At 41.4% G+C, this 25,678-nt stretch overlaps 1 protein-coding gene across 1 annotated transcript in view; it reads left to right on the top strand.

Moving 5' to 3' along the window:
- Positions 1-25,678, top strand: part of prrc2c (proline-rich coiled-coil 2C) — an 88,243-nt gene that overhangs the window by 4,376 nt on the left and 58,189 nt on the right. The window contains exons 2-5 of the mRNA XM_078561586.1: positions 16,496-16,669; positions 17,383-17,557; positions 18,211-18,344; positions 22,426-22,542. Coding sequence (XP_078417712.1) covers positions 16,555-16,669; positions 17,383-17,557; positions 18,211-18,344; positions 22,426-22,542 — 541 coding nt within the window. The 5' untranslated portion in view covers positions 16,496-16,554. The remainder of the gene's footprint in view (positions 1-16,495; positions 16,670-17,382; positions 17,558-18,210; positions 18,345-22,425; positions 22,543-25,678) is intronic.

Here is a 25,678-nt window from a genome sequence, read left to right as displayed (position 1 = left end):
AACCGCAGGTACCATATGCTTTTTTTAAACACTATTATGTGCATAAGTGCTTCCTGATTCCGTGTCTAAATTACCTAACTCCAAATTGAAGATTCGGCCCCCTTGTTCTGGATTCCCCTGCCAAACATTTTATCATTTGATGCTTTTAAGCAGCTCAATTAGATCAACCTCTGTTTTCTAAACTGAAAAAAAAATGCATATTTGCGGAACCTGTCCTTATTTTAACCCTGGAATTTGCACGGTATCCCCTCCAAAGGATATTTCCTGTGATTCACTGCCCAAAGCAGGGCACCACTCCAGATGGAGCCCTAAGGTCCTGTGCAGTTGAAGCATCCGTCCTTTGGAATTTTCACTCTCCCTCATTCTTCTTTCATGGACACGCACCCCTGGATAAACCCATGAGGGAGTAAGGAATAGAAGGTTATATGGATAGGGTTAGGTAAGCTGGAAGGAGACTCAAGAAGCATGAACTCAACTGTAAGTCCAACAACATTCCATTAGCCTTTTTGAGTTTTTTAATACCTGTGTGCATGCAATTTTAATGATTTACGTACATAGACACATTAATCCTTAGCTGCTCAACAGCTCATAGTCTCTCACCCTCCAATTTGTCTTTTCATAATTTCTAAGTCTCTTAATGTGGATTTATCATTGTCCCCTTTTGTTGTGCAATTCTAGTTTCCAGAGAATATCAGAAAGTTATGGTTAGTAACTCAACAACAATTTGTATTTATATAGCACGTTTAACGTAGCAAAATGTCCCAAGGTGCTAGTGCTATTATCAAGGCACAGAAGAGCTATCAGGACAGATTACTGAAGCCCTTCTCAAAGGCTTTGTTGAAGCAGCATCATAAAGGAAGAAAGGGAGGTGGAGAGGTTTAGGGAGAGAATTCCAGAGCTTGAGACCTAAGGAGCAGAAAGCAGAACTACCACTGGAGAAATGATCAAAATTGGGGACCCACAAGATGCCAGATTTGGAGTAGCGTAGAGATCTTGAAAGCTCGTAGGGCTGGAGTAGGTTACAGAGATAAAGAGGGATGAGGCCATGGAGGAATTTGAAAACAAGGATGCGAAGTTTTAAACTGAGAGGCTTTATGTACATTAACAAGCACAGGGGTGATGGGTGAATGGAACTTGATTCAAGTTAAGATAAAGGAAGTGATTTTTGGATGAGTTTAAGTTTCTGAAGGCTGGGAGGTGAAAGGCCAGCCAGGACAACATTGGAGTACTGTGGACAAATCTAGAGGTAACAGAAAGGTGGGGATGAGGGTTTCCATGGCAGTTGAGCTGTGGCAGAAGCAGAGATGGGTACTGTTATTGAAGTGAAAGGAGGCACTTTTGGTGATGGCGTGCATGTGCGGCCGCAAGCTCTTGGGGGTCAAATATAGCAACAAAGTTGCAATCAGTTTGGCCCAGCCTCGGACAATTGCTGGGGAGGGATGGAGTCAGTAGCTAGTGAACAAAGTTTGTGGTAGGACCAAATACAATGGTCTCAGGCCCCTAATATTTTGGAGGACATTCCTACTCTACCAATATTGGATAAAGTATGATAAATAACAGGCAGTGTAAGAAAGGTAGCGGTGGACATCACATTTCACATGTATGTTTTTGAGTAATGTCAAGACTGAGCAAGAAGATAAGTAAGAGGGGCCATGAACAGATTCTTGGGGATCTTCAATGGTATATGTGCAGGAGTGGGAAGAGAAGCCATTGCAGGAGACTCTCTGGCTACGATTGGATTGGTAAGAATGGAAGCAGGTGAGTACAGTTCCACCAAGCTGGAGGATGGTGTGCTCATCCATGTTAACATTGGAGACAGGTTGAGAAGAATGAGAAAGGGTAGTTTGCTACAGTCATAATCATGTAGAATGTCTTTTCTGACTTTGATAGGAGCCATTTCAGTACTTGGCAGAGACGGAAACCTGATTGTAGAATGATTGAATGAAATTGTGGGAAAGATGGACATATGTTTGGAAGGCAACAATATGTTCTAGGACTTTGGTAAGGGAAGAGAGGCTTTTTGCAAGGACAGAGGGATCGAGGGTGTTTATTTTTTGAAACGAGGTGATGACAGCAGATTTGCAGGGGTGGGAGACAGTATTTGAGGAGAGAGAAAACCATTAACATCTGATGGGCCTGGAAGGAAAGCTGGGTGGTCAGCAGTTCAATGAGATTATGGTCAAGGGAGCCAAGAGGTAGGTCTTGGACAATATGAGTTCAGAGAGCAGCATGGGAGATGAGAGAGAATCTAGAGAAAGGTGCAAAATCACGGCTCAGGCAAGCCATTGGTTATCTTTGCATTTCAGAATGATCCTGGGAATATTGAGCAGTTTTGGCAAACAGTGGCATGACCCAATAGCACTTTGTGGTTTAACCAGACCTGGCATAGAATGGGTAAGCCATGTCTCCTCCATAGATTTTCAAGTCTGCATCCTTTGGACTTGAGGGAGTGGAAATGAGGGCCTTACCCAGGGAATGACAAGGTGAGAGTGTGTAATGGCCTAAATGAAGACAGGGGTGTCAATGGTGAGGATGTGATTGAGCAAATCGGTAGCTGCAGCAGTGTTGTGATGAATGGAGTGGTGCAGGTCAGGAGGTGGGTGGTGGCAAAACCTACACAGTTGGGAAATTAAAACTTCAGTTGTAAGTGTCTTGGGGGAAGCTTTTACCAGGGAGGCTCCAAAAGAAATTAGGATTGAAGGGGGATAAAAGGAAGTGGTCAAAGATATCCTTGTATGTAATTGACACGATGTGTGTCATGAGGCCTTGTGAGATGAAAATGAGTAACTGAGTTTAAATGGAGGGAGCAATTTAAAGAGGATAAGGGGGATGTGAATTTAGGAGAGAAGAGAGCATAATGAGTTGTGGCGGAGGTTGAAACCACCAGAGGATGAAAAGTTGCTTAGTGCAGAGGCTGAGGGATTAATGAAGGTATCTCTGTGAGAAATATGGCGTGATACTTGGGTGGGCAGCAGACAAGCAAGGATTCAAAATGAGAGGTGGTGCAACAAGGTGAGATGTTCAAAGGAAGGGAAGTTGCTGGTTCATTAGGAGGCCAGGGAGCTACTTTACCAAACCCCCACTCTGGCTGCCATTGTTCCCACCGTCAAACTGAGAATAAAGTTTGATACCAAGTTTGAGAATTGTCTTTTTGATTTTAAAAGCCTTTTAAGTTGTGGGAATGTAGATTGATTTTCCCAGCAATCACTGCTGGTTAATCAAAAGCTGCAGCTGCTCTGGCTGCCATTACTCCACCACTGATAAGATGAGGCCCTTGGTGATTTGCCAATGAGACATCCTGGGCCTGTGGAACCATCCCTTCGACTGTCTCTACTGCCTAGCCTTTTACATGAAGACTGGCATTATTAATACACCAGGCAGCCACCAGCGCCACCACCAGAAGCATCCCTCGGAAATCACTGCCAGTAAATCTAAAAGTTGGAGCTCCAGCCAGCAATGCTCCGAATGTCAAACTCTCCTAATTTATCACTCTCCTTCATTGGTGCTTTTGTGCAAAGCATCTAAGCCTCATCAACTTTTAAGTACGCCAAGCCTTTTAAATGTTTTCTATTGTACTTTGTGCAGTCCTCTGGCATACTGTTGGAGCTTCTTTCACTTATCTTGTGAATACAGTGAACCTTTTGAGCCTTTTTACCATTGTTTTCTTTGTTGTGTAGCAGCTCTAGCTCTTGTTAACCCTTAAGTCAGCCATTGTGTCAATTTATATTTCTGTAGTTCTATCTTTGCTTTTCTTTGGCTATTTCTCCTGGAATTCTTCTGTATTACCCATATAACCTTATTATGCGCCCTAGTGCTTGGATTTATTCTCCGTCTAATGCAGTACGCTAGCTCTTAATGGACCAACTTCAATCCTAGTTGAGATGTTTTTAGTGTGTACTCTATCCATTTCTCAGTATTTCTCATTGCTCACCTGTATTATCTGTTGCTTCGCTTTCACTTCTGTTAACTTTGCTTTCTTCCACTTCAGCAGTTTTGTTTTTAATTTTTATTATAAACATATACTAATTGTTATGCCTACTGACCTCTGAAGTGTTTTACTTTCCGGTTGCTTATTTGCCCTGGTTTGTTCATAAAATCTAAAAAGAGCAGTTTTTTGCAGTTGCTCATTCACCCCTGAGCTATCTAGATCTTTTGTCTAAAAACTTTCTATTTCCTGTCTTGTTTACTAGTCATGTGATCTACTGGTTTGATTTTGTTCTGTATTCCAGTTTCACTATTTCACTTGCTTCACTGGATTGTTGCTTATTAATTTTGGCAACAAATAGGCCATATAAATTCCAAGTCCCAGTTTATCTCCTTCTCATTGGCTGGCACAGTGATGTCAGTAGCCGCTCTGAATTTTTAGTGTGCAGGAGTACAGCTAGAGTTTAAACAGATAAAAACTTCAGTTTATTATAGCTTGCATTTATATAATGCCTTTAAAGCAGAAAATATTGCATGGTACTTTACCCAGAGAGTTAAAACAGGTAATATTGGGATAGTTAGGAGAGGTGACCAACAGTGGTTAAGAAGGCTTTTTAAAGGTGGTGAGTGAAGTGGTGAGGCGGTGACTTAGAGAGGGAACTCCAAAATCTAATACAGGGGTGACTGAAAGATCTGACTGGGGTGAAGGGAGTGTAGGATGTACAAAAGACCAGAGTTGGAGGTCTGAAGAGTGCAAGAGTTTGTACCAATAGTGTGATGGGGACCATGAAGGGATTTGGAGAAGGCAATTACAATGTTAAATTTTAATGTGTTGGGCCAGTTGGGAACCAGTGTAAAGATGGGGTTAAAAACAAAAAACTACTGCGGATGCTGGAAATCCAAAACAAAAACAGAATTACCTGGAAAAACTCAGCAGGTCTGGCAGCATCGGCGGAGAAGAAAAGAGTTGACGTTTCAACTCGAAACGTCAACTCTTTTCTTCTCCGCCGATGCTGCCAGACCTGCTGAGTTTTTCCAGGTAATTCTGTTTTTGTGTAAAGATGGGATGTTGGGTGACCTGGACTTAGTCCAGAACAAGAGACAAATCATAGTTTTGGGCAAGTTGGAGCTTGTGGGAAATCTGAGGCCAGTAAGGAGAATATTGGAGAAATTAAGCTTTGAGGTGTCAAAACATAGTTGGAGCTTTTAGTGCTCTTGGAGTAGAGGGACATTGTGTTGTGGAGATGGAAGTGCCAAACTTAACTTTGGATCAAACAGGACACCCAAGATCTTGTACAGTCTGCTGCAGCTTAAGGAAGTACTTGGGGAGTGAGATCGAGTCAGTCACAAAGGAATGAAGCTTATGGAAAAAGAAAGCTATGGCAGAATACTGCTATGGGCAGTTTCTACTTGTCCAGCAAAGAATACCCTGTTAGGGCATCAGCTTATAGTGGTAAAACAAAAACAGAATTACCTGGAAAAGCTCAGCAGGTCTGGCAGCATCAGCGGAGAAGAAAAGAGTTGACGTTTCGAGTCCTCATGACACTTCAGCAGAACTGAGTAAAGTTAGGAGAGGGGTGAAATATAAGCTGGTTTAAGGTTTTTGGTTGGGGGGGGGGGTGCGAAGAGAAGTTTGGGGTGGGCGGGGGGTGGGGGTTGGTTGTAGGGACAAGCAAGCAGTTATAGAGCAGATAATCAAAAGATGTCACAGACAAAAGGACAAAGAGGTGTTGAAGGTGGTGATATTAGCTAAGAAAATGTGCTAAGAATGGATGGCAGGACACTCAAGGTACAGCTCTAGTGGGGGTGGGGTGGAAAGACTGACAGGGTATTACAGTTATAGATTTTAAAATAATGGAAATAGGTGGGAAAAGAAAAATCTATATAAATTATTGGAAAAAACAAAAGGGAGGGGGAAGAAACGGAAAGTGGGTGGGGATGGGGGAGGGAGTTTAAGATCTAAAGTTGTTGAATTCAATATTCAGTCCGGAAGACTGTAAAGTGCCTAGTCGGAAGATGAGGTGCTGTTCCTCCAGTTTGCGTTGGGCTTCACTGGAACAATGCAGCAAGCCAAGGACAGACATGTGGGCAAGAGAGCAGGGTGGAGTGTTAAAATGGCAAGCGACAGGGAGGTTTGGGTCTTTCTTGCGGACAGACCGCAGGTGTTCTGCAAAGCGGTCGCCCAGTTTGCGTTTGGTCTCTCCAATGTAGAGGAGACCGCATTGGGAGCAACGAATGCAGTAGACTAAGGGGAAATGCAAGTGAAATGCTGCTTCACTTGAAAGGAGTGTTTGGGCCCTTGGACAGTGAGGAGAGAGGAAGTGAAGGGGCAGGTGTTTCACCTTCTGCGGTTGCATGGGAAGGTGCCGTGGGAGTTGGTTGAGGTGTAGGGGGTGATGGAGGAGTGGACCAGGGTGTCCCGGAGGGAATGTTCCCTGCGGAAAGCTGTTGGGGAGGGTGAAGGGAAGATGTGTTTGGTGGTGGCATCATGCTGGAGTTGGCGGAAATGGCGGAGGATGATCCTTTGGATGCGGAGGCTGGTGGGGTGATAAGTGAGGACAAGGGGGACCCTATCATGTTTCTGGGAAGGAGGAGAAGTCGTGAGGGCGGATGCGCGAGAGATGGGCCGGACATGGTTGAGGGCCCTGTCAACGACCGTGGGCGGAAAACCTGGGTTAAGGAAGAAGGAGGACATGTCAGAGGAACTGTTTTTGAAGGTAGCATCATCAGAACAGATGCGACAGAGGCGAAGGAACTGAGAGAATGGGATGGAGTCCTTACAGAAAGTGGGGTGTGAGGAGCTGTAGTCGAGGTAGCTGTGGGAGTCGGTAGGCTTGTAATGGATATTGGTGGACAGTCTATCACCAGAAATTGAGACAGAGAGGTCAAAGAAGGGAAGGGAAGTGTCAGAGATGGACCATGTGAAAATGATGGAGGGGTGGAGATTGGAAGCAAAATTAATAAATTTTTCCAGGTCCCGACGAGAGCATGAAGCAGCACCGAAGTAATCATCGATGTACCGGAGAAAGAGTTGTGGGAGGGGGCCGGAGTAGGAGTGGAACAAGGAATGTTCCACATACCCCATAAAGAGACAGGCATAGCTGGGGCCCATGCGGGTACCCATAGCCACACCTTTTATTTGGAGGAAGTGAGAGGAGTTAAAGGAGAAATTGTTCAGTGTGAGAACAAGTTCAGCCAGACGGATGAGAGTAGTGGTGGATGGGGATTGTTCAGGCCTCTGTTCAAGGAAGAAGCTAAGGGCCCTCAGACCATCCTGGTGGGGGATGGAGGTGTAGAGGGATTGGACGTCCATGGTGAAGAAGCGGTTGGGGCCAGGGAACTGGAAATTGTTGATGTGACGTAAGGTGTCAGAGGAATCACGGATGTAGGTGGGAAGGGACTGGACAAGGGGAGAGAGAAGGGAGTCAAGATAACGAGAAATGAGTTCCGTGGGGCAGGAACAGGCTGACACGATCGGTCTGCCGGGACAGTTCTGTTTGTGGATTTTGGGTAGGAGGTAGAAGCGGGCCGTCCGAGGTTGGGCGACTATCAGGTTGGAAGCTGTGGGAGGAAGATCTCCAGAGGAGATGAGGTCAGTGACAGTCCTGGAAACAATGGCTTGATGTTCAGTGGTGGGGTCATGGTCCAGGAAGAGGTAGGAAGAAGTGTCTGCGAGTTGACGCTCAGCCTCCGCGAGGTAGAGGTCAGTGCGCCAGACAACAACAGCACCACCCTTGTCAGCGGGTTTGATGACAGTGTTGGGGTTGGACCTGAGAGAACGGAGTGCAATAAGTTCAGAGAGAGACAGATTAGAATGGGTGAGAGGAGCAGAGAAATTGAGAAATTGAATTCAACAACTTAAACTCCCTCTCCCATCCCCACCCCCTTTCCGTTTCTTCCCCCTCCCTTTTGTTTTTCCCAATAATTTATATAGATTTTTCTTTTCCCACCTATTTCCATTATTTTTAAATCTATAACTGTAATACCCTGTCAGTCTTTCCACCCCACCCCCACTAGAGCTGTACCTTGAGTGTCCTGCCATCCATTCTTAATTAGCACATTTTCTTAGATAATATCACCACCTTCAACACCTCTTTGTCCTTTTGTCTGTGACATCTTTTGATTATCTGCTCCTATCACTGCTTGCTTGTCCCTACAACCACCCCCCCACCCCCATCTTAAACCAGCTTATATTTCACCCCTCTCCTAACTTTACTCAGTTCTGCTGAAGTGTCATGAGGACTCGAAACGTCAACTCTTTTCTTCTCCGCCGATGCTGCCAGACCTGCTGAGCTTTTCCAAGTAATTCTGTTTTTGTTTTGGATTTCCAGCATCCGCAGTAGTTTTTTGTTTTTAGCTTATAGTGGTAGCTGGAGTTAATTAGGAAGAATACCTACTAACATTGACTCATACATCCTTCTAGGTTCCAGTAATGAAATTGGCTGTTCTTCAGATCTGCCTGCTTCCTGCATTTGATTGCCTATTGCCATGCATAACAAGTGGCTACATTTCAAAAGTAATTAATTTGCTGTGAAGCAGTGTTCCTTTTAAAACTTTGCTGTTCTGTGCATTCGTTTTTTTTTCAGTGTGCAGTCCCTTTAATTTTTTTTGCACAGCTGTGCACATTCAGTGTTTACATGGAACAAGGCTGGCTCAGTACCTTTCAGGCTGCTGCAGGTTGTATGCACTTCGGTACATCCTGAGGGCATGAAAGTAACTATGAAAATTCATGCCTGCTCTTTTCTGCCTTAGGGATTTGACTCTGTTCCAATTAATTATTCCATGTCAGTGGAGTCAACTTAGAGTCTTGACACTTCTTATTTCCTTCCCTCGCTCTCCCAGCACCCTCCAAACTCCCTAATTTGAGCCAGAACTAGCCAGGAAGCAAGTACCAAAAATTTCCCACAAGTGCTAAGGTGTGTGATAAGAATGTGCCATTAAATTAGTGCATTGTTTGCATCTTTGTGACTACATCATGAACACAGTTCACTGCATGATCTGATGATTTCAGCAGTTTGGGATCTAGAGCTTTGACAATAGCTAGATTTTCCCTCTGTAATCTGTCCATGGTGTATGATGTGACCCTGAATGTGTGAATGTGTTGTTATCTACACCTTACAGGTAATGTCTGTTATGCTCCAGAAAGCCAGGTGGTGAAGAATAAATTTGAGCCAGTCTTATACACTTTTATAAGCATTTATTTACAGGGAAACACATGACAAACATTTGCCTCATTTCTTCCTATTTATAGGAGCACAAGTGAATCTCCAATTAATAACTGCAACCTGGAAATAATTTAATACAATTATCAATCCTTCCAGTAGCAGTCATCCCAATACTTGAATTTCCACATCAGCTCTATGATGCACATCGGCCTTAGCTTAATTGAAGGCCCTAAGCAGGACGCGCCAGCCTCCTTGTTGACCTGTAGTTTCTAGGAAATGATTTACGTTAATTATAAAAAGAGCTTTTTAAAATTATATACAGCAGCACAAAACTCCCTGTTTCTATAAATCATAAATTATCAATTCTGCCCCACGCACTTCTATATAGAATTATGCCAGTCCCATGCAGGTAGTATTAATGTGCACACCTTATTCTGCAGATTAGAGAGAAAGTTCATGCACGTAATAATTTACCTGATAGGAATTTTAATTAAATAAAACTTTTTCTCATAGGGTTTTTAATGTTTTAAAACCCAAAGAAAATCAGTGGTCAGTGAAAAACCATTGTTAAAATCTTTTTGTTCTTAATTTTGTTATAGCTTCAAAATTTTTCATTAAATCTGAGCAATTTGGAATATTATTGAAGCAAAAAGCTCAAAAACATTCTAGATTAGATCATTTTGCAGTTGCTGGTGATGTCAAGCAATAAAATTGCACACCAATGTTTTCCAAAACCTTTTAGATCAATACCCTGGCATGTAATGATACAGAACTCTAGTTTCTTCAAGTAAATTTTTGCATTAAAATGCGGATGGGCAGAAAGCCAAAATAAGTGCTACTTACCTCTACTATCAATAGTGTGAGGATGTATCAAGACCTCAAGTATTTTGTTCTAAATCCTAGTCCAGAGGTCAGTGACCTTTTTTTTACCTGAAGAGCCTTTTTAAAAAAAACGTAGAAAAGAAAACTATTGGGAGCTGTAAGATAAAAATTTGGCATTTCTAAACCATATACCTGGCAAATTATCAAGTCCCTGCTAAATGCATATTTTACATATCATATAAAATACATGTATTGAATTTATGCATAATAGAAAACAAACAAAATTATCTCTGAATTAATGTTTTCTGACTTTTTAAACTATAATTTTGTCGGTAAAGTTATCTTTAAAACAAACATTAACTTACATAGAATTAAGACAAAATTTTCAGCTATTTATTCTTGTGATTAATAGTGCATTCAGAACAATTTATCATCACAGCTATATTAAAAACAGTAAGACCTGTTCCTCAAATCAAAGGCGTTATCAGTTATCATGGTGTAGCTATACTGCTCAAACAGGTTTATTTAAATGTTTTTTGTTAAAATTATTTGAAATCTTGAACTGCAGCATGATTAGCATTTACCCCCAAAATAAAAACACAGCTATTACTTTTATTGACTTGAATTTTTTAGGCTTTTTCCATGTTAATGCGGTCCAACTGGAAAAGCTTTGGAACCACAAATAAGATATTAAAGAGTCACAGTTTACAGACCTATGTCCCAGTCATTTAAATGTTCCTCGTGCAAGGTCTTTTTCTGGACTGCCCCCTCTTCCGTGTAGAATGGGGAAGACAGTCTAAAATTGAATTATGTTTCTCCCCCATTAACATAAACCTTTTGTTGTTTACAGCTGCTCTGACCCATGGTGTTGCACTTCAAATGCTGCAAAGGTTTTTGCAAGAAACACTTTAATATTTTTCTAATATCATGTCTAATATTGGAGTCTGTTGTTTTTCTCAACTCTGATTGATTTCACGGATATTCTAGTTTCTAATTGAACTAGGGTTGTATTCCCTGAACTTCAGAAACTTAAGTATTTGATGTTTTCAAGATATTAAGGGGAACTGATGGAGTAGACAATTATTTCCAGTGGTTTCCCCCTAGTTCTAAACTCCATTTAGTCTAAAAAATTAAAGCCAGACCTTTTAGGAGTGGAGTTAAAACACTTCTATGTGCAAAGGGTGCTAAAAGTTTGGAATTCTCTTCTAAAACCGAGATTAATAGATTTTTGTTGACCTAGGGTATTAAGGGATATGGTTCAAAGATTAGGTTATAAAGTTGGGATTGGGATACAGATCAGCCATAATCTCGTTGAAAGCGTTATAATCACATGAGTGAAATGACCCCCTTCTCTCTGCCCCACCCCCTCCCCCATTCTCCCTCTCCAGATCTGACTATAACCGGGTTTTTCTCTTGTGAATTTAGCGAGGATGTGCTTTCCCAATGCTGCAGGAGTCCCACTATTCATGCTTTCAGATTGTAAAGAATTAGTCAGACGGGCTTTCTTAGGTTAAACAAAGATCAAGATAGGTTTATTGAATCTATATACCGAATTTAAAAAACTAGATAAATCGCAATCACACACATTCACCTGGGCCCACACACACACTAGTACAGCTGCAGAATAAGAGGATAGCTTAAGGGTTTTTACGGATCATGAAGAAGATAAAACAAAGGAATACACGACTAGCTGGCCTCGCTGTGGTGATTCCACCTTGTGGTCGTTTTGTTCTGTTACCTTCCTGGGTGTAGATTTCCCTTCTCAGGATGATGACTTTGCAAATCCAGGCACGTTACTTCTGAGAGAGAGAGAGGGCAAACAGCTTCAGGAACCTGTTTCAGTACTGCATTGTCTTGATCTTTCTCCTGCTTGATCCAATCCTCCCTTAAAATTCCCTGATGACTGTATATTCCAGAGAAATTCTATTAGTCCATGTCTGCTGCAGTTATTGTTTTAGAGCAGGTAATTGCATTTCAATGTCTCATCTCAGAAATGTCTGAAATGTTTAGGATACTGTTAAAGCCAGTAGCAGTTGGGGCCTTTCAAGCTCCTCATGGGGTCTAGTGTCTTTTTATTCCCCCATCCCACTTGGTGGAATGCAGAATGTATATTGTAGCTTCTTGGGCAGTTCCCATTGCCTTCAGAGGTGTCAGTTTTTTTAAAATCCAGCCAGAGAAAAGAAAAATTAGAAACTGTCTTAAAAAAGAAGCACACCCTCATAACAAAATCCAGCACAGCCTTGTAACAAAATCCAGAACAAATTAAAAGGGCTAAATGGCCAAATCCTTTTCCTCACTGAATAGATACACCGAGGAAAGAAAAGTGTTGCTAAATATAAATTGAATCAGCATGACATTAAAATGGAAGTACTGACAGTTGTCAAAAGTTGGCAGTTGGCCAAGAAACTCAAAACTAATGTATACGTATCATTGAAGTCCACTGAGATGCATGAAAGTATTGTTTCAGGATGCAGTTGCTATGTGAGGTTTTTTTGAGCATGAATGATTAAATAGATGTAACAGTGTGTGGTAAGTGACATCAGGATATGGAAGTTTTCTTCAAACTACATAATATCTTTGTACTTGGTATCTAAAAGATATTCTGAAGCAGAGTAACAGATAAAGATGGAGGATTTATTTTGTCATAGGCAAAGCAGTAGCCAGCAGCTGGGTGTACTTCTAAAGAATTATCCTTTAAAGCAAAACAAGCCTGTATGGTTTTCTGTCATTCTGAAGGATAGTACTTTGTTGACTTATAAACTTACTCAGTAAAAATTAATATTTTGATAGTCTCTTCTAGTAGATTAAAGGTAATTTATATGTCAGAAATTGTGTTCCCAAATATCTCATCAGCTAATTACTGCTTAAGTTGTATTTTAAGATATTTTCTCAAAACTTCAATTTAACAGATGCAGATATACAAAATGTGTAGGTACGCAAAATGTCACAGTTTAAAACTGATAACTGCCTACCTTTGATATTAACAAGATGTCTGATTTTTGGAGAAGCACTATTGGCTTAGTATATAGCAATCCATAGTCAATATATCTGCTGGATAGGAAGCTTCTACTGTAAGCAGTGAGTTCCTTCATAATGCACGGACTGAGGGGACCTAAATTGTCAGATTTCTGCTTGCCTGAAAATATTTTTGTGTGTGGGGTAATAAAAAGGTAGAAGACTGTAGTGATTTTTAGGAAGAGCAAAAAAGGGGCATGCTTCATACAGAGCTCCATACCAAGCTAGCCACATTGCATCCATTGTCAAAATACCATAGATATATTGGTCAGGGTTTTGCAGTCAGCTATGGAGCTTGTCACTGACCTCAAAGAAAGCTGTCCACAAAAACCTAACAATCTCTGGTGTGAATTTCACCTTTCCTGAAACTAAGTTGCATCTGGTGCCAAGTCAAGAGGATTTTCAGGCAAGAAGAATAGTGATGTTATCAAGCGTGGTCGGTGGCAATTTACATTGATGTGTTCTCTCACAGCAAACCAGGAAGTAAAATACACATTATCCTTCACTGTTTATAACTGTCACAAAGAGAAAAATAAATGATTGTGACATGCACATTAGAAACTGAGATAGCATAAACTCTTTTTAAAATATTGAACTTGGAATTTTTATCAGCTTGGAAAAGTTTGGCATTCCAAAAATAAGCCTTCCAGTGCCAGAGAGGTTATTCAACTGTAATTATGACTTAGCGTGTCATTAAAAGCCTAGTTACACCTCACTAACGTGATTGATTGCAGCCTGCAAAGATTTCAGCAGCGCACCCTATGAAGAAGCATTGAATTGCTGATAGCAACTTCAGGTTTTCAGCATTTAGCCATGCATGTGTGGACGCCAGAATCTGCTGTCAGTTTCCGTGGAGTAATGATGGTGAACAATGACAGTTTCACCACAAGTACGACTACAATGCCTGAACCCTTTTGATACACATTCTATTTCACTTGTTATGTAAACCGTTTCTAGCAATTTCTGAAGCTGTTAGGTTTTAATACTCATTGAGGTTCTTCATAATATCGTTGTGCTAACTTGCCATGCTGCCAACATTAATCTGGATACAGCGAAAACCTCAGCATTTCATGGCTGCTTTGTGAAACATGCTCTTGAGTAATAATTTGAATAGTAGCACCAACTGCATTACATTCCATCCATTTAGGTCCAATGAAATACTTTATGGAGTAATCTAGGTAATGGCATTTATGATTGCTGTAGCCACTACTGTGAAATGTTAGGGCACAGCATGGAGAACAAATAGTGTGTGTAACACATTGGGAAGCAGCAACATCCTACCACAATTTTTTTTGACAAATGTTGAGGAGGATTGCTACGTAAAATAGAATTTTGGTAGTTTCAATGGAATCCCTTGTAAAGACAAGTTCGTAACGTAACAATAGCACCAACTTATATTTATATAGCACTTTTAATGGAATGAAACCTCTCAAGGTGGTGCTTAGTATCGTTCTAAATCAAAATGTGACAGCCAGATAAGAGATATTAGGTCAGGTGACCAAAAGCTTGGTCAAAGATGTAAGTTTTTAAGAAGTGTTTTAAAGGAAAAAAGCAAGGTAGAGAAGTGTAGGGAGGGAATTCCAGAGCTTGGGGTCTAGACAACTGAAGGCATGGCCACCAACTGTGGAGCAGTTATGATTGGAAATGCACAAGGGGCCAGATTTAGAGGCACACAGATATCTTGGAGGGTTGTGGGCTTGGAAATGCTTTCATATATTAACATTAAAACAGTGTACTTTATTATTTCAGTAACACATTCAAGAACACCCCAGCTGTACTGTGGTATCATTGAAGTTGTATTTGAATATATGAAGTAATCTACCATTCAGTTTTGTCAAGCAGATTTGCCAAATACAGTTGTGCCAGGCAGCCAAATTGTATAAGGCGATTGTACCTGAAGCCAGAACATATGGCCAAGATCTGCAGTTTGAGAATTAGCCTGTTGAGTCACATGAAGACCCGTGATAGAAACTCACATCTGAGTAGACGTTATCCTCAAATGGAGGGACAGTGCCGCTGCCGACCTGAAGCCATCTTTTTTTATAGACTAGATTGGCCGCAGCATATTTGATATACATGAAGGCTTTTTTATTTCTGTCGGTTTGCTTCAGTCACTTATATTCCTGTACTTATTTCATATCAGGTACATCTCCATAGTTTGAAGCCACTGTTCAATATCTCCTCTTTAAGACTTTTCCTGTCAGTCTAGTCTGAGTTGGCCAACTCTTCTTCCATCACAGCTGACTCCAATTAAACATCTGCCTGTGATTTATAGCTGGTACCAATGAATAATGATTTAAAAAAAACTTTGGTCTCTCTTTCTTAACTGACAATGCCTGCTAACAGAGATGATTGTGTGGAAGAGGAAAGATTTTACTGTTTCAAAAATATGAAACTGCTTGAATTTCCAAATAGCTATTAGAGAAGGGACTGTTTCTTAAATGATCTGGCTGGTTCCACATGCGTTAATTTATTCTGCTGGCATTCCAAGGTTTTTTACTGCAATTTTTGAATTTGTTAATCAGTTCTCCACTCCCCCGCTCCACCCCTTTTATTCTTAATCCCAACCCAAATCACAGCCCCCACCACCAAGTCTCTTTCTAAAGGCAGTGAATCATGCAGCTGTCGTTGTCTAGGAGCCAGCAGCTCTCTGTGGTGTTCACCCAAGTCGCCATGTGTGAGCATAATTGTGTGTGTGTCATTCTCAGTGGTGCAGATGCTTCCGCTGAGTATATGTTTCCACTTCGAATCTTTATTTGGAACCTCCTAGTGAAATACACATGTAGCAGTTTGGTGAAGACAGGATTGAACTTGGCTATGATACATCCTGAGCGGCTGTTTGGTGAGGATAGGATTGAACTTGGCTATGATACATCCTGAGTGGAATAACCTGACATGTGGTGCCAAGGTGCACACATGCAGAATAGCTTTTTGGGTTTGGGAGTCTGGAACTGTATCACAGCAAGAAGTAGACTCTTGCAAGATAAGTGGGATTTAGAAAAAGTTGACAGAAAACCTTACTAATGAACCAATACTTCTGTATCCATCCAAATTATTGCAAAATTTGCTGTTTGTTCTTGATATAGTCAAACAAAAGGCAACTAACGCCTTAAGTGCTGCAAAACTCTTTTTATTCAAATGTATCAATACCTGGCCAAATCTGAGTTGTCAGCCTTTTTCCAAGTATGCTATATGTGGAACTATGTGTCCATTCTTTTATTTTCTGTGCTGAGATAAAAATCGCTTCCTCAGAAATGAAGACAACCCTCAATTCTTGTACCTCTATTCCACTCCCACAGGCTAACACAAAAGCCTGTTCTAGTATACGCTTTGTAGAGAATTTCTTGCAACATGTTTATTGCCCTTGCAGAGTCACTCTAAATAGCAGCTCCTTAATAAATGGCCTCCCTAGATGAATAATTAAAGCAGTTCATTTGGTTTAACTGCTGATGCTGGAACTGAGGCAACCTATGTGTTGACTGGAGTAATCTTTCTGATTTGTAGCTAGGCTTGTGTCAAATGTAATTTCCTGTTAAATCTGAAAAGAAACTGACTTGTGTGCCTTGCAGGAGGTAGCTGGTTCTGAGGGTGATCCAGGCCGTGCCAGACTCAATGAATTTCCATTGAAATGTCCGAGAGGTCAGGCCAGAGCACAAAGGCAAAGGATGGGAAAACTAAGTATGCAACACTCAACCTGTTTAACACGTACAAGGGGAAGTCGATAGAGACTCAGAAAAATTCAGGTGAGCCTATTCTAGTTTGTGTATGCAGTTTTATTTGTATCAACATTTTTGCCCCCTTTCCCTATGCTTTTCCTTGAGCTGTTGAAAAGACAAATTGACGAGCTGCTCCCCTGCTGCTTAGTGCTGCTCTTCAACAGGACCTCGGGACTATATTGATTCACCCTTTCATTTTTCCTGTGGAGGATTTTTCTTCCTGGTTCTTCTGGTGCTACAGTGGAAATCGAGAAAATACGCACCAAGATCTGAAATCTTATCTTCCTGTTGCTGGAATTAGCACATTGCAGCAGCAGTGGCTTGTGCTGCCCAAACCAATTTTTATAATTGGTAACTTAAGGCTGTTCATATAATTTTTTGAAAATTGAAAAGTAACAAAGCACTGGACTACTATTCAACTTTTAGGAATTTTAAAATTTTTATGCTTGACATAAAAGAATTATAAATTTTTGCAGGGCCTGACTTATGTTCAGGTGGTACTAAAAAGAAGCATCAATTAACATTCTTGCAGTCAAATAGTACCGAGTAGAAACCTGCACCCAGATTAATAGTAATTTAGTTACGATGCTAAGAGAAATTCTGAGGAGGAAGTTGTGTTATATTAGATACCTGGTTGCAAATGTGAAGGAAGTCAGTAGTGCAAAATAAAGTGCTACATGCTTTGAATCTTTGAACAGTTGTGCTGTTGTCCCAAGCTATTATTCGGTCATTATCCACAGTTGCGGCACGCCATGGATTGCAGAGCCTGGGAAAAGTGGCCAGCTCACGACGCATACCACCGCCAGCCAATCTTCCGAGCCTCAAAGCAGAGAACAAGGGAAATGATCCCAATGTGAATATCATACCAAAGGATGGATCAGGATGGGTCACCAAATCTGAACAGCAAGAGGAGAGGTACAGACTTCAGTGAAGCTGTCTTCATAGAATCCTATTGCGCACAGTACACAAACTAGAAATTAATGAGCATATGTTTTTCATTCTAGCTTGCAAAGTATGTTAGGCTATTTATTATCAACAAAACGTTAACTTTATTGTGCTACATATTATAAATGCAGGTGTGTACGCAGCCAAGGATACTGATAATTGGTGTAGCATTCTTTAGGATGGGCCATTGTCACCTGCAGAGGGTATATCACTGACATCCACTATTTTCTTCCCCTTGGGATAAGTTGGCGGGAATGATAAGACATTTTTGAGAAAAACTTTGAATAATATTTTATTGGGTACAGTAATCAAGCATTCAGATGATGCCATTATTTCAGGATTTTTGCAATCTAGAAATATGAACCTAGATATTTTAAGAATAAAACAGTTGAGCATTTTCATTTATTTACAACTGATACCATAGACATTTTAAATTTGCCGTTCTTAGCTTTAGATGTGACTTAAGGAAAATGGCATATTTGGCCAAAGCTATTATAGTAATTGTCAAAATTAGTGTAATTTCTGTTAAATATTTGTCAAGAGCTTGGTGGAATAGACTTGAGACTTCCCTCCTATTATCTCTTTTACATAAGAGAACTAATAATAAAAAATTGTGATTTCAGTAACAGTACCACTGAAGCCCAAGTACAAGAACCACAGCAGCCCAGTTCAGAACCCCCAGCTCCAAGCATACCGGAGGTACCTGTTGTGAAATCCTGGGCCCAGACCAATAACAAGCACACTGGACAAGGAGATGGTAAGCATCTGCAACCTGAAATGAGCCAATTGCTGACTTTGGTTCATGTATATTACGCTTATTGATTAATGTGTACGGTACTTGTTGAGTAATATTAAGAGCTTGATGAATGAGCATTTGTGTTGAACTTTCAAAGTATTTGCAATGCTACAATATTGTTATTTGTGATGTAGGGGTTGGCAGGAGGCAACATCTTTCTCTCCTGCCCCCACCTAACTGATCGATCCATTCTTGGGTACAGGCCTCTACCTGTAATATTCTTCAGTCAGCCACTGAGAAATGTACAGCAACAGCTGGTGTCAGCTCTTCAAGTTTTCCTTTTTTGCCCCTCTTACACCCCTGTGAAAGGCCTCTGATCTCCACTGCTGAGTGGGACATCCTACATGGATCACCCCATTAACCCTTCATCGGCCTATGCCACTTATGTCTTTTCACCCTTGTAATAATTGGCCTCCCGTTGCTCGCAGATAAAGTGCAATTTTTTTCCCCTGACTGACGCTCTTCATGTTTCATACTAATCTTTCAACCAGCTTTATGTTTTACCATTCCACATTAGTCTCTTGCTTCTGAAAAGGATGACGTAGTGTCTTTTGCAGAACTTGTCTACTAATTAAAGTTACTTGCTTTTAATTAGGTTTAGAAACTGATCAATTGTGGGAGCTTGCTGTATGCAAATTGGCTGCTGAGTTTCCTACATTATAACAATGACTGCATTTCAAAAGCACTTGATTCACTGTAAAGCACTTTTCGGCACCCTGAGGTCATGAAATGAACTTTATAAATGCAAATATAAATGTAATGTTGCACAGCTCTCTTGAAGTTTTTCCAACCTTGAATCCAGCTTCAACCCTATCAACAGCATGAGGACCACCTTTAAAGTTGCTTTTAGCATCCTCGTTGACTACCACTACAACTAAAGAAGACTTCTCTTGCTTAGTTCCATTCTTACCTTTGCTCAGTGAGGTATCCTCCAGCAATAGCTTCTCATCCCGCCTTAATTCGTGTGTTAATCTCTGGAAAGATAGGATCCATCGTGCCTCGCGATTATCTGCAGCTACACTGGGTTCCAGAGGACCAGCTTCTGCAAGTGTAAGCAGGCGGTCCAGTAGTACTCCAGCAAGGATCTTTCTTGCAGTGGAAAGTGGAGCTATGCTGTGGTTTCAGAGCACCCCAAGGCATGACAGATTCCATCTTTACCATTCAGCAGATCCAAGAGAAATGCCGCAAGTAAAACCAAGCCCTCTATATAGCCTTAAACAATCTGACAATGGCCTTCAACTCAGTCAACCGGGAAGCTCTCTGGAAGATCCCGGGCTGCATTGACTATCCACAGAAATACGTTGAGGTTACGGCTTCTCCATGACAAAATTACTGCCACCATTCTCTGCAGTGGACTGGAGTCTGATGCCTTTTCCATCAAAACTGGTGTCAAAAAAGAATATGTGCTTGCTGCCACCCTTTTTTCCATCTCCCCAGTGTCCATTCCCGACATAGTTAAGGGCGCCATCCCCACTGGGATCCAAATTGACTACAGGTTCAACGGGAAGCTTTCAACCTCCAAAGTCTGAAAACGAAGACCGAATTCTTGCACACAACTACAACAGAACTCCAGTATGCGGGTGGCTGTGTTATTCTGGCGCATACAGGTGGTGACCTACAGGCCACCCTTGACCTGTTCGAGGAAACTTAACGAATCCAGGTCTGCATCTGAATGCCAATATACAAAGGTTGTCCTCTAACCAAAACGGGGACTTGCACTAAATTCCCCCAGTATCACTGCTGCAGGTCACCACCTGAAGGCAGTCAACCTCTTCTGCTCTGTCGGTAGCCATGTGCCCCGGTCAGCAACCATAAACTTGGAGATAATGCCAAGGATCCAGCGCACGAGCTCATCCTTTGCTCAGACAAGTTTTCACTAACCATCACCCGCGAATGGACAGAAAACTCGCAACCTACAAGACAGTTGTCCTTCCGACATTCCTCTATGGCTGTGAAACCTGGGTGACATATTGCCAACACCTGAGAAAGCTCGGGATATACCATCAGCGGAAGATCCTGTGTGTTACCTGGATGGGTCACTGTACGAACACAAGCAACCTCCAGGAAGCAGAAGTCCTGATCATAGACACAGTCATTTTCATGGGGCAATTGCACTGGACTGGCAACTGCATCAAAATGCCAAACATTTGCCTTCTGAAGTGCACGCTCAAAGATCACAGGGCAGCCAGCAGAAATGTTTCAAAGATACCCTGAAAGCCTACTTGAAGAAGATTGGCTTTGACCTCAACGGCTGGGAAGTGTATGTACTGGACAGCCCACAATGGAGAGCACTGCTTCACCAAGGTGTTGTAGCTGGTTTTGAAGCTGGGTGGATCATGAAGGCCAGAGATGCAAGACTAAGAAGGTAGCTCGAGAAGGCTTGTGAAGCCTCATCGACCATGGACTGACCAACTGATTGACAGATAACTGACTGTCCATGTGGATTTTGGATTCTTTTACCTTCTTAATGTTGTTTCTCTCTTAGCCTTTTACTTTCCCTTTTCCACCTCCTTCGTCTTGCACTGACTTCACCCCTCATCATGCAACCTGTCTCTCTTTCCCTCGCTCTCTCTACTCTAGCACTCCATGGCAAGTGTTTTCTTTGCTCCAAGGGGCCACATTATTATTCATCTCTGGAAAACTCATATTCATTCTTTAGCAGCTCTCCAGTTATTTCACATGCTGCAATTGACGGTTACCAGCTAGCATGGGATCAGTTTCCATGTATGTGTTGACCAGACCTAATTTTTATCTGACCAGCATCACCCCCAATTCCATGACTCTCTTATCTAGTAGACTCCTGATCTGATATTGGAAGAAATAGAATCACATTTTTTCAGGTCCTGGCATAGACTGATATATCCTTACTCTTGGTTCCACCATCTCCCTGACTGTTCACTTTAGCTAGGCCAAACAGTCTGTAATTTCAATATCCTGTTCAGTCCAGAGCAGAGTATCAAACTCTATACCCTTGCTCCACAATTAGCCTGCCTTTGCCCACCTGGCCCATGTTGCAGCTGAAATCCGTATTCGTGCAATTGTTACCAAGACTTTCTTTCCAATGCCCTCCTCACTGGCCTCCAAAGCTCCACTGACAAACTTCAGATAATACAGAATTTCCCTGCCTTTATCCTTTCCCTCTCCAGTCACTATATCCTTGCTAATCTCTGCTGCTCCCTGTCTTCCAAAGCGCCATATTTAAATTTCTTATATACTGTAACCGCTTCATTCTGGAAATCTATTGTTCAGAAACACAAGTTCCCTGGAAATCTTTTCAGCAGACTGAAACAGTTCAGGACATTATTTTGCTACAATACTTTGGGAGCAGAAACATGGAAGATAGAGCATTTGAATAAGTAAAATATTTTTTATTACTGCTTTATAATGTTTTATCATTGTTTTATGTTTCAGGTAAATATTCTTATCTGTGGTGTTTTCTGGTTCACACACTTCTGGTTAGGCATTCTTCTATGATCCAGGAAACTCCCAAATCTAGAAATGACTTGGTCTCAAGTATTCTGAACTCGAGAGGTTACAGTTTACACTTGTTTGCAAATCCTTTATGGCCTCATACCACATGACTTTGTAAATCAGCTTCTACCCTTGATTCTACCCAGTTACCATTAATCCTCCTAACACCGGGTTTCTTTGCATCCCCTCCCCAGCCTAACTTCTCACTAACTCAGAGCATTCAGCCACCTGAGCCCTGTTGTCAAGAAGTGCCTCCCAACTATCTTTCCTATGTTACTCCTCACCACATACTTAAAAGCTTCCTCTAAACTTATCATTTTTTGACTCCTCTCTCAACCTGCCTGTCTCTTCAGTAGCCATGCCTTCCTATACCAAGTGCCTTGGGACATTTTGCTATATTAAAGGCAGTATGAAAATATAGAATGTTGTGAATAAGGGTTCACTGAAAGAAATTTTGCTGTACTTGTTTTTTGAGCTTACCTATTGGATCATGGAAATTGGAGAAAGCGTATGCAGAAAAATGTGTCCACAGTTCCTTATTCTGTGATTTTTTTTTTATATATTAATTCAGGAACCCAATGCTTAAACACTCACTTTCAACATGAGTTCCCCAGCCTGCAGGCAGCTGGAGATCAAAAGGAGTTGCCAGATGAGGCTTATGGACCTGGACCTAGCTTGCGTCCACAAAGTAGGTTTTTCATTTGCATCTTTTTAAACTACATTGCCATTTCTTAAGTCTCTCATTTGCAGCTTCCCATCATTACACAGCTGCTTTCAGACAGTTGGAGCAGCATAATCTTATGTGCCATAATACCCTGTGCCAGTTATCAATTTTTACTGCTCTAAAATAGGTGGGGTCCCTAAATTTAGGCAGGGTTTGTCTTACTGGGATTTTTCCTGCGCTAGAGTTCCTACAGCTGTTGGCCGACTACACAGTAATCTTTGTTATTTGGCACTGTACCAACCATAATACTTTATTGACTGGAATTTCTGATATCCCCAAATACAAATCGTCACTTTACCAACTGGAAACCATTCAGAAGTTAACCGGAACCCAAAGATTTTGCAGCGCTGTTGGGTCAACTCAGTACGGCTAGCCAAGCTTTCCGGCAGAGGTACTGGAAATCCGTTTTGTTAGTAACTACCATTATAATTTGTGCGTTTGGTATTGTGTTGTGCATTATCATGAATTATACACCCCATCCTGCCATTATGGCATCCAATAAATCCATTGGTATATGTAACTCCCCATTAACTGACATTTTTGATGAACTGGCACCACCCATTCCTATGGATAACAAAAATTTTACTGTATGTCAAACTATTAAAACTTGGGTAAATTTTTAAACTGAGGTTAGACCAAAATGAAAGTGCAATGTAGTAGTGAGAACAAAAGAACAAGAGTATGTCATTCAACCTCTCAAATCTATTCTGCCATTCAACTGGGTCATCAGAACTGTGCTATAACTACATTTACCTGCCTTTGATCCATATTATTTGATACCCTTGCCTAAATGGTTTATTGCCAGGAGACTGGAGTACAAGAACAAGGAAGTCTTGCTACAATTGTATAGGGGTTTGGTGAGACCTCACCTGAAATACTGTGTGCAGTTGTGGTCCCTATATTGAAGGAAGAAGGCCTTGGAGGCAGTAAGGTGAAGGTTCACTAGCTTGGTTCCTGGGATAAGAAAGTTGTCCTATAATGAGAGGCTGAGTAAATTGGGCCTTAATCCTGTGGAGTTCAGAAGAATGAGAGATGATCATATTGAAATATACATGATTCTGAAGGTTCTCGGTAGGGTAGATACTGAGAGATTGTTTCTCCTGGCTGGGAAATCTAGAGCACGTGGGCACAATCTCAGGATGAGAGGTTGATCGTTTAGGACTGAGGTGAGAAATCTTCACTCAAGAGGGTTATGAATCCTTGGAATTCCCTACCCAAGAGGGTTGCGGATGTTCCATCATTAAGCATTTTCAAGGCTAAGTTAGATTTTTGATCTTTCAAGGAATCAAGATTTGAGGAGTGGACAGGAAAGTGGAGTGAAGCAGAAGATCAGCCATAATAGTATTGAATGGTGGAGCAAGCTCAAGGGATCATATGGTGCACTCCTACTTTTTATGTTATGTTCCAATAAAATTTGTTAATTTCAGTCTTGGAAATTTCAATTGACCCAGCATCCATAGCCTAATGGCAGAGAGAGTTCCAGATTTCTACAATCCCTTGTGTAGAAAAAATGCTTCCTTGTTTTACTCCTGAATGCCTAGTTCTACTTATAAGATTGTGTTCCCTTGTTCTTATTTCCCCCACCAGAGGAAATTGATTATTTATGTAATCTTGGCGTTCTTGCACTCATTTCTCCCTATCTAATCATTTTTTATTTTAAACACCAACTTCTAAATTGAAAGATGTGTAAGCAAGTAGAGGAGCTCTGCACCAGACTGTTAGGCCTTAGACTTAAGCCAGGAAGGACTGAGGAAATGCTGATTTGCAGTAAGTTTGGTTAGATTTGGGAATGAATAGGTATACTTTGCAAAGTGACTTCCAGTGCCAGGTCTGTACCAAATAAAGATTTTTGAGTTGAAGAATTGTTGATTAACAGAATAATGCCACCTGGTGGCCCAAAGTCTAAACTGTGTTAACAAAGCAATTTTCCATTTTGAATGTTATGTTAGAAATACATAGTAACTACAGCACAGAAACAGGCCATTCTGCCAAACTTGTCTATGCTGGTGTTTAAGCTCCACACGAGCCTCCTCCCACACTACTTTATCTCACCTTAACACCGTATCCTTTGATTCCATTCTACCTCATGAAGATTGTAGTAGCTCTGAGATTCAGAGGGATCTGGGTGTCCTAATGCATGAATCACAAAAGGTTAGTATGCAGGTACAGCAGGTAATTAGGAAAGCTAATGGGAATGTTATCATTTATTGCGAGGAGAATTGAATACAAAAGGAAGTTTATGCTCCAGTTGTACAGGGCATTGGTGAGACCACACCTGGAGTATTGTGTACAGTACTGACCTCCTTATTTAAAGAAAGATGTAAATGCATTAGAAGCAGTTCAGAGAAGGTTTCTAATACTGTGAATGGGCAGGTTGTCTTATGAGGAAAGGCTGGACGGAGTAGGCTTGTATCCGCTGGAATTTAGATGGGTAGGAGGCGACTTAATTAAAGCCTTTAAGATCCTGAGGGGTCTTGACAGGGTGGATGTGGAGAGGATGTTTCCTCTTGTGGGAGAATCTAGAACTAGGAGCCACTGTTTAAAAATAAGGGGTTGCTCGTTTAAGACAGAGATGAGGAGCAATTTTTTCTCTGAGGGTTGAGAGTCTTTGGAACTTCCTGAAAAGGCGATGGAAGCAGAGTTTTTGAATACTTTTAAGGCAGAGCTGGATCGATCTTGATTAGCAAAGGGGTGAAAGGTTATTGGGTAGGCAGGAATGTGGGTTTGAGGTTACATTCAGATCAGCCATGATCTTATGAATGGCGGGGCAGGCTTGAGGGGCTGAGTGGCCTACTCCTGCTCCTAATTCATATGCTCGTATGTAGGTTCTCCTCATGATCAGTATTAGGACCATTGTTTTTCTTATTTTATATAAACTACATGGACTTCGGTCCAGGGCACATAATTTTTACATTTGCAAATGATACAAAACTTAGCAACTTGAATAGAATGGGCCTGTATTCTCTGGAGGTTGGAATACTGAGGTGTGATCTTATTGAAACATAGAAAATTCAGAAAGGGGACCCGACAGTATAGATGATGAGAAGCTGTTTCCCCTTATTGGAGAGAATAGAACTAGGGGTTGTGGCCTCAGGAAAAG

This window comes from Cetorhinus maximus, chromosome 17 (assembly GCF_964194155.1).
Source record: "Cetorhinus maximus chromosome 17, sCetMax3.hap1.1, whole genome shotgun sequence".
NCBI classification, from domain to species: Eukaryota; Metazoa; Chordata; class Chondrichthyes; order Lamniformes; family Cetorhinidae; genus Cetorhinus; species Cetorhinus maximus.
This window is presented reverse-complemented; position numbering and strand designations above follow the sequence as displayed.